The sequence below is a fragment of the Sceloporus occidentalis genome, unplaced genomic scaffold, assembly GCF_023333645.1.
Source record: "Sceloporus occidentalis isolate IW3139 unplaced genomic scaffold, rSceOcc1.0.p SCAF_1, whole genome shotgun sequence".
NCBI classification, from domain to species: Eukaryota; Metazoa; Chordata; class Lepidosauria; order Squamata; family Phrynosomatidae; genus Sceloporus; species Sceloporus occidentalis.
In genome coordinates this window covers 16,659,762-16,678,604 of record NW_028316981.1, presented here as the reverse complement: position 1 = coordinate 16,678,604, position 18,843 = coordinate 16,659,762, and the positions used below count along the sequence as shown (strand labels likewise).

The window sequence follows — 18,843 nt, the reverse complement described above, 5'->3', positions numbered from 1 at the left end:
CCCTCCTCTTCCTCCTCTTCTTTCTTCTCCTCCTCCCCCTCCTCCTCTTCCTCCTCCCCCCTCCTCCATGCACTGTGCAGCCTGGGGGCGGGGCGGAGGAGGCAGAGGAGAAGGAGGTGGGCAGCACTGGGAGGCAGGGAGGGTGGTGCGGGCCCACGCGGGGAGGCAGGGAGGGCAGTGCGGGCCCGCGCAGGGAGGTGAGAAGGGTGGCACGGGGCTTCCCCCTTTGCCTCCTCTGCCCCAGGCCGCGCGGCCCTCCTCTTCCTCCTCCGAGCGGTGGAGGAGGAGGAGGGCAGCACGGTTCCGCGGCCCAGGTGGAGGAAGAGGAGGAGGAGGAGGAGAAGGCGGTGGTGGCAGGACCGGGCTGGGGCCGGTCCTGCCGCCTCCGCGGGCCACATCCGGCCTGCGGGCCAGGGGTTGCCGACCCCTGATCTATGACTTACTGATAGATCACAACACTGACCTGGCATGTATCTGACCTAGTTAGAAGCAGATAGCTCTGTAACCTGGGCTCAGGCCCTTCCGGTTGGGTACTCCGGAATGAGCAGATAAGGGGTAGCGGGCAGCGGGGAGGTGTAGCCATAATCCATAAAAACAATCTCACTTTAACCAGGATACCTATCCGTGCATTGAACCACATCAAGTGCATTTACCTTAGCTTAAAGACTAGGGAGAGTTTGGGGATTCTGTTGGTCTACTGTCCACCCCGTAGCTTAACAGACTTCCTAGCCGAGCTGACACAACTAGTCTCAGAGCTGGTGTTGGAATCGCCTAGGCTGTTAGTCCTGGGCAAGCTCAACATCCCCCTCAAGGCTGATTCGACTAATCTTACTGGTGCGGCTTGGGAGTTCATGCGTTTCATGACAAACATGGGCCTCTCCCAGATAGTCTCTGAGCCCATGCATTGCTCAGGTCATACTCTTGATGTGGTCTTCTGCACAGAACAGGCATATCCGTGGACAGAAATAACCAGTATCTCCGCATTATCATGGATGGATCATTTCCTGGTTAAGGTTGGACTGAAAGCTACTATTCCTCCCTCTGGGGGTGGAGTACCAATTGGAATGGTCCGTCCTTGAATGGTTCCAAGAAGCCCTAGGGGGTTCTATGGTTGGCAGTGCTGGCAACTCTGTTGAAGTTCTAGTTAATTTGTGGAATAACAACATCACCAGAGCTATAGACATGATCGCTCCCAAGCGTCCTTTCCAACCCGCTAAAAACTGTAACCCTTGGTACACTGAAGATCTTAAATGAAGGAGTTGGACAATGACTAGAGAAGTGTTGGATGAAATCTCATATCTGATAAGACACTTCATTGGACTTTTCTTAGGTCCTATCAAGTGGCGATAGATGCAGCCAAGAAATCTTTCTACTCTGCATCTGTTACATCTGAAATCTCGTCCAGCTGAGCTATTCAGGATGGTAAGGAGTTTAACACAACTGTCTGCCACCCAGAACCCTCTATTAGATTCAGCCATAGCTTGCTGTGACACTTTTAATGATTATTTCACAGATAAATGTCTCGGATAAGACCTGATTTGGATGCCAACTTTAAATCAGAAGCAATGAGAGAGGCATCCATCATCTCCGCCATTACTGTTAGACTGGATCAATTTGAGTTGGTAAGTACTGAGGACGTGGACAAGCTCCTTAGTAGTCTGGGGGGGGGAACGACTTGCCCTCTTGACCCTTGCCCATCCTGGCTGGCTGTCCAGGGGAGTGATACAGTCAAGCTGATGCTGAAAAATATAATCAATGCATCCTTCAGGAGGGTACCCTGCCTTCTTATCTTAAGGAGGCAGTGGTCAGACCACTCTTTAAAAAGCCCTCCTTGGATCCCCTGGATAGAAATAACTATAGGCCAGTCTCGTTGCTGCCATTCTTGATCAAGGTGATCGAGCGGGCGGTCACCAATCAACTAAAGGCAGTCTTGGATGAAGCCGATTATCTGGACCCATTTCAAACTGGATTCAGGGTGGGATACGGAGTTGAGACGGCCATGGTCGCCTTAGTTGATGATCTCCGTCTGGGCATCGACAAGGGAAGTTTGACCCTGCTGGTGCTCTTGGACCTCTCAGTGGCCTTCATTACCATAGACTATAGTATCCTTCTGGAACGCCTGAGAGAGTTAGGTATCGGAGGCACTGTTCTACAGTGGTTCCAGTCCTACCCCTCAGGCAGATTCCAGATGGTGGCTCTGGGAGACAGTTGCTCTTCTGTAATGCGCTCTACATGGGGCTACCCTTGTGCCAAGTTCAGAAACTTCAACTTGTACAAAATATGGCAGCCAGGTTAATTACAGGTTCTTGTCATAATGATCACATAACACCGGTTTTGAAATCCCTTCACTGGCTGCCAATTAGTTTCCGAGCAAAGTACAAGATGTTGGTGATTATCTTTAAAGCCCTACATGGCTTGGGTCCAGAATACTTAAGGAAAAGCCTTCTTCCATATTGTCTGTCCCGCACTCTCAGGTCCTCAGGGAAGAATCTACTTCAGCCAATAAAATCTAGGCTAACCTCATTTACCCAGAGTGCCTTTTCCATCGCAGCTCTGAAGCTATGGAATGACCTGCGGAAGGAGATCCACAACATTTCTACTCTTACAGCCGTTAAGAAGGCTCTTAAGACGGATCTCTTCCGGAAGGCCTTCCCTACCTAGTTCCTCTCCCTGTTGACTGTGACTTATGTCACTCTGTCCACCAATTCTTCTCTTAAATTAATTAGAAGCATTAAATTAAAATTAATAAAAATTATATTCTTGCCTCAAGAAGAAGAGCCCTCCCTCCGTCCCAACTGTTATCATCAGACCTGGGAGGGAGTGAAAAAAGACAGGCCCAATTCCATCAGGCCTAACTGTGATTTTCTGTAACTCACGTTGCTCTCTTTTATTGTATTGTATTGTATTTATTTTTTGTATTTTATTTTATTGTATTCTCTATATTTTTATTGTTGTAACCTGCCGGGATTCCTTGTGATTAGGCGGGCTATAAATAAATTATTATTGTTGTTGTTGTTGTTAATCTATGCTTCTTAGCCATGCTGAAAATGGAAGACATTTAGGAATTCCTCTTGGACAGATGACTGAAATGTAGGGCATGTCATGGAAAAGGAGGACCTCTGGTCACCTTCTATTAATATAAATATAAATGCATGCTTTTTAGCTGTGTTCAAAATGAAGGAGATTTTGGAATTCCTCCTGGACAGAAGGCTGAAAGGGGGACAGGCCCTGGAAAAGGAGGCCCTCTGGCCACCTTGAGCTAAAAATACTAAAAGTGTAAATTCATGCTTCTTAGTCATGCTCCAAATGGAGGGCATTTTGAAATTCCTCCTGGACAGAAGCTTGAAATGTAGGGCATGCCCTGGAAAAGGAGGATGGCTGATCACCCTGGGCAGGACGAAGGGCTTCCTTGGAAGATCTCTAGACATGGGATTGCTCCTAGATAGGCTATGAGCTAAACAGGGCTTTGTAAGTGCTTACCAGCATTGCGTAGTGGATTGAGCATTGGAGACCAGGGTTTGATTCTGAGCTCAGATGTGGAAACCCATTGGGTGACCGTGGGCAAGAAGTCACGCTCTCTCAGCCTCAGGGGAAGGCAATGGCAAATCTCTGAGTAAATCTTTCCAAGAAAACCCCATGATAGAGTTGCCCTAAGTGGGAAACGACTTGAAGGAACACAGCAACAACAAATATAGTAGATATAGGTGTATACACACACACACACACACACATGCATACTATATATACATATACACACACACATATATACAGACAGAGAGCATGGTATAGACTTAAAGAGTGTTGAACTGTGACTCTGGAGACCAGGGTTCAATTCTGAGCTCAGATGTGGAAACCCACTGGGTGACTGTGGGCAAGAAGTCACACTCTCTCAGCCTCAGGGGAAGGCTATGGGAAACCTCTTTAGAACAAATCCTGCCAAGAAAACCCCATGTTAGGGTCACTTTAAGTGGGAAGCGACTTGAGGACACACAGCGACAACAAACAAACAAACAAACACACACACACACACACATATACAGTGTGTGTGTGTGTGTATATATATATATATAGATATATACACACACACTTCTCTATATATACGTATACTATATATATATATATATATAGTATATATATAAACATACACACACCTCTCTCTATCTATATATATATATATATATACACACACACATATATACTATATAGATAGATACACACACACACACACACACATATATATATATAGACAGAGAGAGAGAGAGAGAGAGAGAGAGAGCATGGTATAGACTTAAGAGTGTTAGACTGTGACTCTGGAGACCAGGGTTCAAATCCTGGCTCAGCCATGGAAACCCACTGGGTGACCTTGGGCAAGAAGTCACACTCTCTCAGCCTCAGGGGAAGGCTATGGGAAACCCCCTCTGGTGGTCAAATCCTGCCCTTGATAGGTTCATTTCAGGGCCGCCCTCATAAGTCAGAAATGCATTGAAGGCACATAATAATAACAACAACAACAACAACCACGAGGCTCAGCAGCTGTGACTCTCCCCAGTCAATAATAACCAATGAGAAGCGGAGGATCCAAAAGCCGGTGGAACGCAGGGGAAGGACAAGCCAATCGGAAGCGTGGACTGAACAGCCAATGGGAGGCAGGCAGGAGGGGGAAAGGAGCCAATGGGAAGCAGCAGCAACAGCAGCAACCACCAAAGAACCACCGCGTGCTGGAAACAGAGAGCTTGGCTCATCAATCAAGATTCAAAGTGGTTCACTGTTCTGTTAGGAATCCAGTGGGTTCGTTGCTAGGTTTCACTCTCTCTCCCTCTCCCTCTTTGCTGTCACATCAAGGTAAGGAAGGACCAGAGTTCTCCTCTGAGGCTGAGAGAGTGTGACCTCTTGCCCAAGGTCACCCAGTGGATTCAGACCCTGGCCTCCAGAGTCAAGGTCCAACGCTCAAACCACTGTACACTCCTCCCTCCACGTTTGCGGCTTTTGACTTCTGCGGCTTTGGTTATTCACGGATTTTATGGATATGTTCTCTCTAGGAATATCCAGGTCCTCCAGCGCAACTCTATGGTTGACTTTAACCAAAAGTCGCACCAAAAGACCTGGAGATTCCTAGAGAGAGCGCTCCGCTAGGCATTTGTAGCTCCTCCGGCACAACTCTGTGGTCAATGGTTTTTTATGGGGTTTTTGGGCTGTGTGGCTATGTCAGAGAAGAAGATGCCAGCCACAGCTGCTGGTGAAACGTCAGGAATAAACTCTTCTAGAACATGGCCACATACCCCGAAAAACTATGGATGCCACCCATGAAAGCCTTCAACTTTCTATGGTCAGTGTCTGGCAGATGATGGCCACAGAGTTGCACTGGAGGACCTAGGGATTCCTAGAGAGGTGTTCCCTCAGGTAAAAATGCACTTGTCCCTCCATGTTCACTAGGGTTAGGGGCACAAGACCTCCATGAATATGGAACAAATAGCAAAATCGCCCGAGAGGACACCTCTTTAGGAATCTCTAGGTCCTCCGGTGCAACTCTGTGTTCAACGTCCGACAGACACTGACCATAGAACTGCGCTGGAGGAGCTACAAAGGCCTAGTATAATATTCTCTAGGAATCTCTAGGTCTTTCAGTGCATCTTTTAGTTAAATTTGACCATAAGAGTTGCACTGGAGGACTTAGATATTCCTAGAGAGAACATATTAATCAAATCAGTGAATAATAAAATCTGCAAATATCAAAGCCACAAATATGGAGGGATGAGTGTATAGCGTTTTTGTTATTTGTAGTTTTCCCACATTCACAAGGGTCCTGTGCCTCTAACACCAGAGAATGAGGAGGGTGGACTCTGTATATACAGTGTGTGCGTGTGTGTGTATATATATATATATGTATGTATATACACACATACATACACACACACACATGCACACACACTGTATATACTCATGTATAATTCTAGAAATGTTAGATTAAAAGTTGACCCCAAAAACCTTGGTCGACTTCTCTACAGTCCAGTCTAATAACAGTGGGCCCTTGGTATCTCCTGGGGTTTGGTTCCAGGATCTCCCGTGGATACCAAAATCCATGGGTGCTCAAGTCCCATTAAATATAATGGCACAGTAAAATGGTGTCATTTATATAAAAGGGCAAAATGAAAGTTTATCTATGGGAATTTGTATATTTATAAAATATTTTCAAACTGTGGTTAAAAAATCCATGGATATGGAGGGTTGGCTTTACTGTAGTTTAACTCATATTTTAAAAAGGAACCATTCCTTGGTGAAAGACAAGAGTGTAATCTGTCATGGAAGCACTGACCCCCATCTAGTCTCTCATCCATCCATCCTTTAGTATGAGAACAAACAGTTATGCCTGCTGGAATTTTGCAAGCACTTTGGCATTGTTTCCCTTTGCTTCATCCTTTAGATCAGCAGTTTTCAACCTGTGAGTCATGACCCCTTTGGGGGTCAAACGACCCTTTCACAGGGGTCGCCTAAGACCATCAGAAAACACATATTTCCAATGGTCTTAGGAACTGAGGCACTAGTTTTATGGTTGGGGGTCACCACAACATGAGGAACTGTATTAAAGGGTCGTGGCATTAGGAAGGTTGAGAACCACTGCTTTAGATCCTTTGTTACATTCCCCTAAGTTTTACCCTTGACTTATCCATGGGTCATGTCAAAATCCATAATTTTGGCCCCCCAACCTGCCCTCGACTTATACATGAGGTTGATTTATAGTTGAGTATATGCATACTACTACACCTAACCTTACATAAATGTCTTCCTTTTGCGTAATTTTTATTAATAATTATGAGGGTGTAAATGTTTAGCACCTTGTGCTGTTTTTGACTGGAGGCCTGAAATTTGGCATATGAGGTGCTTGGATACGAGGGACTTCCTTTGAACCAGATGTTTTGAATCTTTCATTTGACTTGAAACGATCCTGGAAAGGTGTTGATGAAAGCATACTTCAATAGAACAGATGCTCTAAATAGCTAAAACATATTTTAAAAATACAGCAGTCTCTTGTTATCTGAAGGGGATTGGTTCTAGGACCCCCAGCAGATACCAAAAACCCCAAATGCTCAAATCTCTATTTAATGGAGGGCAACAGTGGAGGCAATGCACTTTTTGGGTTTCCAAGGAGCCCGCTAGTCACCCAGTTCCACCTTTGAGTAACGTCTGCAAGGACATGGGTCCAAAACACACTGCATAAATAATCCAGTTTGAGACTGCTTTAATTGCCCTGGCTCAATGCTAGGGAATCCTGGGAACGCTAACTTTGTGAGACATTTAGCATTGTCAGACAGCTCTGGTGTCACAAACTATAATTCACAGGATTCCCTAGCACTGAGCCAGGGCAGTTAAAGAGGTCTCAAACTGGATTATTTATGCAATGTGTTTTGGACGATGGTGGTTGGCATCTCCAGATCCATTGATTTAGCTAATCGCAGATTCAAACTAAACACATGGTGATTGGCAACGCTGGCACTCTTGCACATTCATTTGTGAACAATCGAGTGGGAGCGCCACTGCCATTCACCATGTCCCTGTATTTTTTCTAAGCTTTATTTTGAATGTGTGGTTGGCTAAATCTATGGATACGAAGCCCATATGGATATGGTGGGTCCACTTTATTCTTTATCTAGAGACTCTTCCATCAGCTCATCCTATTTTCCCACATGTTTGTTTTTCCCCAGAAGAAACTGACAAGTCAATGGAGCACAAAAGAGCAAAACTCTCTCTTCCTGGCGAGACAGATGGGGCTGACGCTCGGACTCCCATCCAGGCTCTCTGCGAGGAAGCTCTTTGTCCCATCTGCCTGGGATATTTCAGGGATCCAGTGATGACAGAATGTGGGCACAATTTCTGTAAATCCTGCCTGGCCCCATGGTGGGAGAAGTCAGACCAAGACGCCTCTTGCCCTCAGTGCAGAGAAAAGATCCAGGAAACAAAAATGAGGCCAAATCGCAAGCTGGCTAGCTTTGTAGAAATAATCAAGAGATTTAGTCTTCCAGGGCCAAAAGAGGAAGAAAGAAAGAGGAAAGTCTGTGAGAAACACCAGGAGCCCCTGAAAATGTTTTGTGAGGATGATGAAATCCCTATCTGTGTGGTGTGTGACAGATCCAAGGAGCACCGAGATCATGAAGTGATTCCTCAGGAGGAAGCTTACCAAAAGTACATGGTAAGAAATAATTTTGAATCTTAATAGGCCAAGGGAGCACCTTCATATTCTTCAAAAAAAAATTGTAGAAAGTTGATAAGAAATTATTAGAAGGAAACTGGACTCAAGTTTAACTGGTATTTTTTGTTATGTAAATAGAAACAGTGGGAAGCCTGAAGAGCCTTCTGAAATAGAGGTGAGGTGGGGATGGGGAGGAAAGTTCACCCTCACACTTGGACCTTTTCTTAAAATACAAAGAGCAGATTCTCTGGAAACCATGGTGGCAACAAGTTCCCACATTCTTTTAGCTCAAATGAAGACCTTCAATACCATGTCTGGAAAAATGTTTTGTCTCCTCCAACGTGAAAGAATTTTATGAAATCAGTTGAATCTGATAAGCAATGGTGTGGAACCCCTGCTATCCAATCCCAATGCATATTAAAAAGTCATACAGCAAGCAACTGTAACATTTTAATTTTAATTTTAAACCAGTGTAAGAACCAGAATGGCCCTGCTGAGCAGGGAACAAGGATATTGCTCACCTTCAGCATTCCTTTTCTAAACTTGTCCTCATCCTAAACCAGGATCTGTTATCAGTAATGGACTGGATGCGGGCAAACATGTTGAAACTTAGGGGCTGTACAAACAGCCCATTCAGGGCAGCTGTGTGCTCTGCCTGGAAGCGCTGGGTTGGAGATGCAGCAGCCGCACACCACACACGCAACCCAGTCCAAAGTGAAGCCGCGAAACACAGCTCCTATTTGCGCCCTAAGTGCGGCCTTAGGACACCCCTTTTGCGCAGTACCATTTGGATGCTGCACATGACAGACGTCATCATGGTGTGCGCCATCTGAATGGGTGCGTCCCAAGATGGCACACGAGTGGTGGACTAGGGTTTCTGAGCATGTAAATGCTCAGCCCTTATCTAGCCCTAGTCTGTGTACAGGCCAGCATAAAGTGCTGGCCTGTATTAGCCCTTAGTCCAGACAAGACAGAGGTCCTCCTGGTCAGTTGGAAGGCAGATCAGGGAATAGGGATCCAGCCTGTGTTAGATTGGGTTATACTCCCCCTGAAGACCCAGGTTCGCAGTTTGAGAATACCCCTAGAATTAGCTCTGAACCTGGAGGCTCAGGTCTTTGCAGTGACCCGGAGTGTATTTGCATATCTAAAATCTTTGTGCCAACTGCTCCCATTCCTTGAAACGCTGGACCTGGCCATGGTGGTACATCCCCTTTGAATTACTGCAACACATTCTACTTGGGGCTGCCATTGAACAGTGTTCGGAAACTTCAGCTGGTCTAAAGAGTGGCAGCCAGGCTGTTAACAGAGGGCAGGTTATAGAGATCACACAATGCCCCTGTTGAAACCGCTCTACTGGCTGCCAATTTGTTTCTTGGCACAATTCAAAGTGCTGGTCATGACCTATTAAGCGTCATGTGGCTCAGGTTCAGACTGTTTGGCAGACCATAATAATAATAAACCAAACCTGAACTTTCTTTCTCTCTTTAGGATTTGCTTTGTATTCACTTGGAGGATCTGAAGAAGGAGATAAATGACATTTGGGCAAATAAAGAAGCAACAGAAAGAGAGAGCCAAGATTTACTTGTAAGTGTAAATATTATTATTGTTGTTGTTGTGTGCTTTCAAGTCATTTTCAACTTACACCAACCCAAAGGCAAACCTATTATGTGAGTATTCTTGGCACGATTTGTTCAGAGGAGGTTTACCATTTCCTTCCCCCAAGATTGAGATAGTGTGACTTGCCCAAGGGAAAGAACAATTATTCAACAAACATGTATCAAATGTAATACAAAATCCAGAAGACTCAAGACCCTCAATACATTCCTGAGGCAAAGAGGCCTATGTGAATTGAAAGAGCATGATCTATCTTTTAAAAGTGTTAATAACAGGTGAGAAGCCTTGTAGGTCTGAATTTTGGTTTTATAGCTGTGAAGATTTACAAATGTTTTTCAAAAAAAACCATTAGCCTCCTTCTCATTTTGTCCACTCATTGCAGAAACAAACAAGAGCAGGGAAGGAAATGACAGTAACCCAATTCAGACAATTTCACCAGTTTCTGGAAGACCAGGAATATCACCTTCTGGCTCAGATCAAGGAGGTGGAGGAGGAGATTGCAAGGAAAAGGGAAGGGTACCTGGCCAAACTGTCCAGGGATCTCTCCTGTCTTGAAAGTCTCATTAAGGAGATGGAAGAGAAGTATCAGCAGCCCCCAAGTGAACTCCTGCAGGTAAGATGAGCAGAAACCCACCTGGCAACCCTCCGAGACAAAACCTCAGCTATAAAACGTTTTATTCAGCTATGAAAGGAGTAACGGGGTTCCAGTCTGATGTATTAAATATTAGTTCTGTTACATGCAGCTGAGCAGGATATAATTCAAATCAATCAATAAATGAACAGGTGCATTCATTTACGTAATGTAAATACAAACTGTAAGTATTGTTGATGGAAAGCCCTTCGCATTTTTAAAAATTGTTGTTGCTGCAATTATAAACATACTAGACAGGAAAAAGTACAAAATAGAATCAGCAATAAAGAACACAAAAGCAAAAAATTGTAAAACAGGTAAATAACAAAGAAACACATGTTGGGATCAGAAGAATATGTCGTACAGATGAATAAGGTTTTCCTAAAATAAAAACAAAAACAAATAAATAATAAGAAAGTGTAACAAATGTAAAAAGTAAAAGATATTAAAAGGTATTTCTTTTGGCAGGCCTACCAAATGGATTTCAAACTATGAATTTTAAATTAGGATATTTTATGTTGGATGATTTTAATGTATCCTATCTTTATGGGTTTTAATGGTGTTTTTACAGTGTGTAAATAACTGTATGTGTTCTACTCTGTGTAGCAGTACCCTCCTTTTGGGGTGAAGTGGATAAGAAGCAAAAATAATAATAATAATAATAATAATAATAATAATAATAATTATTATTATTATTATTATTATTATTATAGTATTAACGTTTTAAAAAGTTTTTTTGGAGCATATAGATGGCCATTTTTGGGAACCGCAGTTATACATGATGAATTTGTAATCTAATCAAGCATGGTTTCTCTCTTGTACCTCTTCAGGATTGGATGTCACTAACAGCATAGCTCTTATTTCATAGCAGGGATGGAAATCATAGGGCCTTCTAGGTATTGTTGAACTGTAAGGCCAGCAGATACTAGAGTCTCTTATCACATCACCACACAGAACCCCAGACCTTTCCTTCTTAAGTTGCTGGCTTGGACCTCAATTCAGCTTCTCTCTGTCAAGACTCTCTGCTAACTCTCCCTCTTTTCTTAACTCACTCTTGTTGTTGTGTTTTTTCTCTCAGAGTTCTTGCCACTTCCATATACTTCCACTGTGATGAGTTGGAAGTTACATCTGCCCAACCCTGGCATAATCCAGGAAGTGAGCAGGCAGCTGGAGGATTGCCAAAAGGCCACTGTAAGGCCAGCAGCCCTAGCCTTCACAGGTGATTGTGAAGCAAACTGGCAGTTGTATTCCACAACAACTGGAGGGGCCATATGATCCCTTCCCCTTTTAAGCAAATATGCGCTTTCCTGGAGATTTTTCAGGCTAATGTGCATAAAACCAGGTTAATGTAGACACAGGGATCACTAGTTGTGACAGGCAGGGACAGATCCCTTTTCCTTCTTAGATGGGCTCTCATTCTCACTTTGAATAAAGGTCTAGCTCTTTTCCTTTCCTTAGCACTTTCTCTTAGTTCACCTCATCAGACACCCCCTTCTGTGGCAGAGGTCTAGGAACCTCAGAGCTTACACCAGGGTCCAAAGAGGTTGGTGTAGCTGGTCTTGTGCTTCTGACTTATATACTACACAGACCGGCTTAGTGCTTATATGAAAACAAATTATACCTGTTATTGATGTAACAAGTATAAGATTTCTTCATTTATTTCCAACTCAATAACCTTTTAATTATACCAAGTGTCACCTTACAAACCAATTATATAAGAAATAGTTGTCCCTCAGATACTACTTAGAATCTCTTATCACATCACACAGAACCCCAGACCCTTCCTTCTTAAGTTACTGGTTTGGACCTCAATTCAGCTTCTCTCTAAGAGGGTTCTCCGCTGACTCTCCCTCTTTTCTGAACTCACTCTTGTTATTGTTGTGTTTTTTCTCACAGAGCTCTTGCCCCTTCCATACACTTCCACTGGGATAGGTTGAAAGTTACATCTGCCCAGTGGTGTTCCAACTCCTGGTATAATGTGGGGAATGAGGGGGCTGCTGGGGGATTGCCAAAAGGCCACGCTTGGCACTCTCCTTTACTGCGGTACAGTCTGCATCCTCATGAGGAGACTTGCACACTGCAGCAAAGTCAAGAGGGGGTCAGATCGGCTCTTCTCACTCCGCAGCAGGAGGAGGGCCCAACCGGGTGTCACCTTTCTTCTGAGGTGTCTCTTGGTGCGGGTCTCATCCCACATACAACCATGGTTACTCCACCCCAACTGCCAATCACTCACGTCAAGGTTGGTTGTAGATTGCTAGGTAGATGTTCCAAAGAGGTCTCCACCACAGTAGTACTGCCTAGCTCCAGGAATCCCACTCCATCAGCATGCCCCTTGGCTTCATTCTCTTGCGAGAGCCCAAGCTACAAGCAGGTGGAGGGAGAGATGGGGCTTTTGGGAGTGGGGCTTCCAGGTTGGCACATGCTACTTCCTCCCATGCCACCCCTTGCCTTTTTCTGATGAAGAAAAGGATGGGACAGCAATGTGCAAGGGGGGGGGCGTTGATGGTGTGGTGACCGTGAGTGTGTGGGGATGGTGTGCAGGGACAGGGAGCATATGGGGAGGGCATTCGAGGGAGCACATGGGATGGTGCATAGGGGGAAGGACCCGTCCGGGTGTCTCTACTCTTCTGGGGTGTCACCTGGTGCAGGGATGCTACTGCTTGTAGCTTGGGCTGTCCACACTGGCACACACCCCTAGTGATGCCATTGGATACAAGCAGAGGTTTCCTTAATTTTCCCTGCTGGATGCTCTATTTATTCCCAATCCTTGAGAGGGCTTGTCTAGTTCTGCAGAAGTGCCACCAACTGAACTCCATAAAGTGATGTGTGTGACAGAACTCTCTTTTTCTTCTCTTTGTTTCTTTAGGATGTGAGCATAATTTTGAATACGTAAGTAGACCCACTGAACCTCCATAAAGGTGTGGAAAGGGCCTGTATATGGCATGGGATGAGAACAGGATTCTCTCCTGAGAAGAGAATATAGGTCTGCAAGCATTCCACAGATAAGATTAAATCCATGCTGTAACATTTGAAGCACTTACATTCACCTACCAGAATCTCTGCTGGAACATGGCCATCTTTTCTCCATCACACGAGAGTGAAAGTTTTTATCTGTCCTTTCTCGGATGTAATTCTTTACTCTGTATTTATTATAAAACAACAAAAGTGTATGTTACAAAGTTACTTGTAAATATTATTAAACATCTCATAAAATAAAATCTTCAGGTGCTTTGTAGTACAGTTAATACAACAGTGTAACAAAAATATTAACAATTTGCTGTAGCACAGAGAAAAGATGGCCATGTTCCAGTAGAGATTCTGGTAGGTGAATGTAAGTGCTTCAAATGTTACATTCCATGCTAACATTTAAAACAGAATAAGACTATCAGTTAAATTCTGAATACCTTTAATAGCTGACTTGTTTTCTGTCCATTTCTCAGAAAACTACAATACAAATGAATTCATCTGAAATCAAATTAAAATCTAGTCACTCGTGCTATTCATTATTTTGAATATTAGCATATTCTATCTATGCTATACAAAAATTATATTTGCAGTTCTGATAATATTTTAACAAACAACAATCACATCTCAAAAGATAGAGCCCGTTTTCAGTAAAAATGTAGTATTGCGTTATATTGTGAAAACCCATCCATCCTATGTTCTGCTTTAATGTATATCCATTAAATCTCTGAGAAAAAAGAAGAGACCCAGTAAGTCACCTCAATTGGGTATGTGGAAAATAAGATCAGATCTCTTTTAGCATAAACCTCAGCAGACAACAAATGTTCTTAGTTTGGGAAATTCGAATGATTTGAACTAAGACCAAGCAAAAGTTATAGAAAAGCCAGTAACTGCATTTAGTGCAACCTGTACCTTGGTTGTCATCTATGCTGGCCAACTGCATGCCATCCGTTGGGACACACTTTGGATACTCATGAGGGAGCAGGAGTTGCTGGTGTGCCATGTTCCTGATATAGGTTATTTCAGACTTCTTCAAGAAGAAATTTTTAGAAGAAATATTAGGAAAGTAGAGGAGCCCTGGTGGCGCAGTGCTTAAATGCCGGTCCTGCAGCCACAATGTTGTGTGTTGGATCCCAGATGACCCCAGATTGGCTCAGCCTTCCATCCTAATAAATACTGTACTAAGCTTGTTGAGGGCAATTGGTTAATGCATTATAAACTGCTTAGAGAATGCTTAGTTCACTATGAAGCGGTATAGAAATGTAAAGTGCTATTGTTAAGTGCTAGGAGGAATGTTCTAGTTTTGCCAACAGCAATCCTCCTCCTTTTCCCCACACGTCTTTGGTAACATCTATGACTAGAGTGATCCATTGCAGTCAAAGAATCTGTTATCAAGAGACAGAGGGCAGACAAGGCATTTGTCTACATCGAATGGGCCATAACCGGTGAGACTGACTGATAAAGCTGTGGGCTTCTTGTTTTGGCTTTCCAGTTACTTCTTGGTTATTAGCAGCTGTAAGAAGGCTTGAATCTCACTTATGGGAGAAAGGGGGGATAGAAATTAAACAATAGAAAGGAAAAAATCTCCTTTAGAGCAACTCCTTCTGCCTTCAGGTTGTCCTCTCCCTTTACTTTGTTCTATTTGGAAATTCTGGACTTGACTGGACAACTGATGGGCTAACTTTGTTTTTCTTCACCAAAGCAAAGCGAAGGAGACTTTTGAGGACCCAGGAGCTTTCCCTTCACAGCTGAGGTTTAAAATCTGGGACTTGACTGATATTAACTCCTTACTGGATGGCATCATGAAGCAATTCAAAGGTAATCGAAATGTCTGCAAATATTTGTGTTAATCATTATATTAGTCATCTGCAAAGAGAACATAACAGGCTTGATGACAGAGATTGCCATTTCTTAAATCTTGTGTTATTGCCAGTAGAACTTATGTGATCAGTTCATATACTATCTGGGATATAATGGGAAAGCAACTGTAGATTGCTCTACTCCTGAACCATATTATGCACAGAGCATCGAAAAAACGTTTTTTAAAAATGTAACCTCCCAAACCGCCATGGGCACTTTTCTGCATATGTTGTCCATCCCTCAGGTCCATTTCAGTTCCTGTAGAAGCTACCTCAACCCTCAAAGTAACTATAGAGATAAATTTCCATTATTTAGGTTGCAGGCTTACATATACCTAACTGGAAATAAGTTGCACTGAAAACAATTGTGATTATGTATGGAGTACTATATTTTCTGGCGTATAAGACTACTTTTTAACCCAGGAAAACCTTCCCAAAAGTCGTGGGTGGTCTTATATGCCGGGTGTCATCTTATAGGGCAGGTGCTGAAACTTCCGAGTCGGACTGGAGAATCTGCAGTCGCCGCATATGTAACTGAAGGGCAGAGCAAGCTGCAGGTGTCCGGGACGCCTGGGGTATGGAAAAAAGAGCCGTGTTTGCAATACCGCTCTGATAGTCTTGGAGACAGGGAGGGCTGGGCAGGCAGGGAGAGCTGACCAATCCAAGCAGGCTTTGTATACAACAAGTTTTCCTGCTAAGTACCTGCATGCCATAAGCATTTGAATTAAAAATACCATATTGAAATCAAATCTTATGTTTTTAAATTTTTATTTGATTTGCTTTGGAAGAGGGGTAGTCTTATACGGTGAGTATATCCCAAACTCTGTATTTTAACTGGAAAAGTTGGGGGTCGTCTTATACGCCCAGTCGTCTTATACGCCGGAAAATACGGTATATATGCATGGAAAAGTGTTGCTATTTACAAACAGCTTACAGTTGCAAGAGGTATTTCCTTGCTGCCAGATCTCCTTCAATTTATATTTAGTCCTTTTCTTGAAACAAGGAAACAATAGTTGGAATAGTATGAATGGATGTTTTGTTAATCAGAACTGTATACATTTAGCCATGTGGTCCTGAGTTTCTCTCTGTCTCCTTTTTTTATTCAGATGCATTGCTGTATGGATTTCAGATGCACAAAGGTAAATTTCTTGATAGAGGACCAAAATCATTGCAAGGGCAGAGACAGCTTACCAGTTGGGCTAGTTACACTTCCTTAGATCTGTAGACTTTGGAAACAGTGATAGTATTAAATTTGAGTAGTGGAAAGGCAATAAAACTACACCAGTGCATGGGATTTTCCTACATACAATGAGCACACATATATGAGGAGCCATAGTGAGCTCACACGTTTGAATGTAATATATCTGTATCTTTCTATTAGGAATGTAAATATTTCTATGCATACTAAGGGATCCATACAAGTGGAGACCCTGAAGAAGCATAGTTCACAGCTGCATGGCTTCCCATGCAGGTTTACCTATACAGAAGCATGTTGCAGGTGTCAATTTGGATTAGTATGAAGAGGAAGGGAGAGAAGACAGATTGCCCAGCCTGTGCATATGTTGTATGTGATGAGCCTAAGCCCAAATTCAAAGCAAGGCAAGAATTTAGATTTCTTTCAATATCACTTCAGATGTCTCCTGCCTGAACTTCAGTCTATCCCACCATTTCCAATAACATTTATTTATTCAAATATTTGCATCCTACCGGATATTGAGGTTCACAAAATAAAAGCAGTTTAAAGAATTCGGTGTAAACTGAGTAAGGCAAAAAAAGGGGGAAGGGGTCCATAAACTAAGAGACCAGAACCAAGCTATGATCACTGGGCACTAAACACATGTGAACTGCCAAGTTTTAAATGTTCACTGAAATGAGACCTGGCAGCCCAGCAGAGGCATTTTTATACACATACTGCAGAAATTATTAAGTTTGAGACTGTTTTAACTGTCCTCTCTCAGTGCTAGGAAATTCTGGGAACTGTAGTTTATTGTGACACCAGAGCTCTCTGTCAGAGAAGCGTATATGTCTCACAAAACTAAAATTCCCAGAACTCCCTAGCATTGACCCAGGGCAGTTAAAGCAATGTCAAACTGGATTATTACTGCAGTGTGTTTTGAGCCTTGCCCCACAATATACACTAAATATTTCTGTATTAAACAACATAATTTGCAATTGAGTAAAGCATGTAATTTTAAAAGATACTTCCCATTTTTTATTTTTCTTAATAAAAAACTTGTTTATTATCATATTAATATGAAGGGAGTGAGAGTTTTTAATAAAAACACCAGATTAGAAACTTTCCCATTTATCTTTCCAGACTGGAACACATTCTTTCCAGCCTTCTAAGATTGCAAACAATTTTTTTATCAGAGAATCAAGGAGAAAGAGATGTCGCAGGGAACCATAGTGCGTGCATGTCCATTGATCTGGGCGGGGGATTCTTGTGGTGTGCTTAGATTTAGCACAGTAATTATTCAGCCAGGCGAATAATGCAGCTCCTTACCTTTTCCCTTCACCCCAACAGTAATGGTAACTCTGGATCCAGACACAGCTCATCCCAAACTCAGACTGTCTGAGCATCATAAAAGTGTAACATGGAGTGAGAAAAGTAAAATAGTCCCTGCCAATACGAAGAGATTCACCACAAATCCTTTTGTGCTGGGAAAGGAACAATTCACCACTGGGAGACATTTCTGGGAAGTCCTTGTGGGAAACGAAGACCAGTGGATCGTTGGGGTCGCCAGGAAGTCTGTGAAGAGAAATGGTGACATTGTCTATGGGCCTGAGGGAGAGATCTGGGCTGTAGGGAAGTGGAAAGGTCAGTACAGGGTGGTCAATCATCCTCATTACTTGCCTGTGTCTCCAAATGGGAAGCTCGAGAAGATTCGAGTTTCTCTGAACTGTGCTGGTGGGCGAGTGGCCTTTTATGATGCCAGTACAGGAGACCATCTTTACACATTCTCTGGAGCCTCATTCTCAGGAGACACTCTCTTGCCCTTCTTTCAAGTGTATGGCCAAGGCTATATCAGAGTTTCTCCTTAGGGCTGCTCAGCCAGCTGACCCTCAAAGGCTTTCCTCCCCAGATCAGGGTGACTGAATCAAAGATCTGTTGGTCAATAGCCCTTTTCCAACTTCTACCAGAAAGTGTTTTGGTTCCAATCCCTAAAATTCTCCTCCACCCATTCAGAGGATAAATTCTGATTTTCTCCCCCTCTTCTCAAGATTTCTCTCGGGAAGTTTGTTCTTAGAGGATTAAACAGGCAGTGTGCCAAGAAGTCTGCAAGATTATAAAGTTACGTACAGGCTTTATGTTTAGTAAGGAATAGAATTTCATGGAGGAAGCCAGAAATGTTTTGTTGTTTCGTTATAGTTTGAAATCCTAACTATCGTTAATTTCACAAATGTGCCAAGTATATTCTCCAAAAAGTCACAGGTTCAATCAGTGAAGTCAATTTTCTGGAGAGGTTCGAACGAGAAAATATTCTGGAAATGTTTCCCTCGCTTTTTAATATCGATAAAATGTTACAACACATTCAAAGCTTTATGAGGAAATTCTTTTGTTGAAATATCTGTAATATTATTAAAACAGA

General features: G+C 43.1%; 1 protein-coding gene across 1 annotated transcript in view; it reads left to right on the top strand.

The window, feature by feature from the left end:
• Positions 1 to 18,295, top strand: part of LOC149320959 (uncharacterized) — a 44,658-nt gene extending 26,363 nt beyond the window's left edge. Inside the window, exons 10-17 of the mRNA XM_089537531.1 lie at positions 4,600 to 4,842; positions 7,701 to 8,185; positions 9,674 to 9,769; positions 10,182 to 10,412; positions 13,297 to 13,319; positions 15,097 to 15,212; positions 16,360 to 16,392; positions 17,778 to 18,295. Coding sequence (XP_089393657.1) covers positions 4,600 to 4,842; positions 7,701 to 8,185; positions 9,674 to 9,769; positions 10,182 to 10,412; positions 13,297 to 13,319; positions 15,097 to 15,212; positions 16,360 to 16,392; positions 17,778 to 18,295 — 1,745 coding nt within the window. The remainder of the gene's footprint in view (positions 1 to 4,599; positions 4,843 to 7,700; positions 8,186 to 9,673; positions 9,770 to 10,181; positions 10,413 to 13,296; positions 13,320 to 15,096; positions 15,213 to 16,359; positions 16,393 to 17,777) is intronic.
• The last annotated feature ends 548 nt before the right edge of the window (positions 18,296 to 18,843 follow it).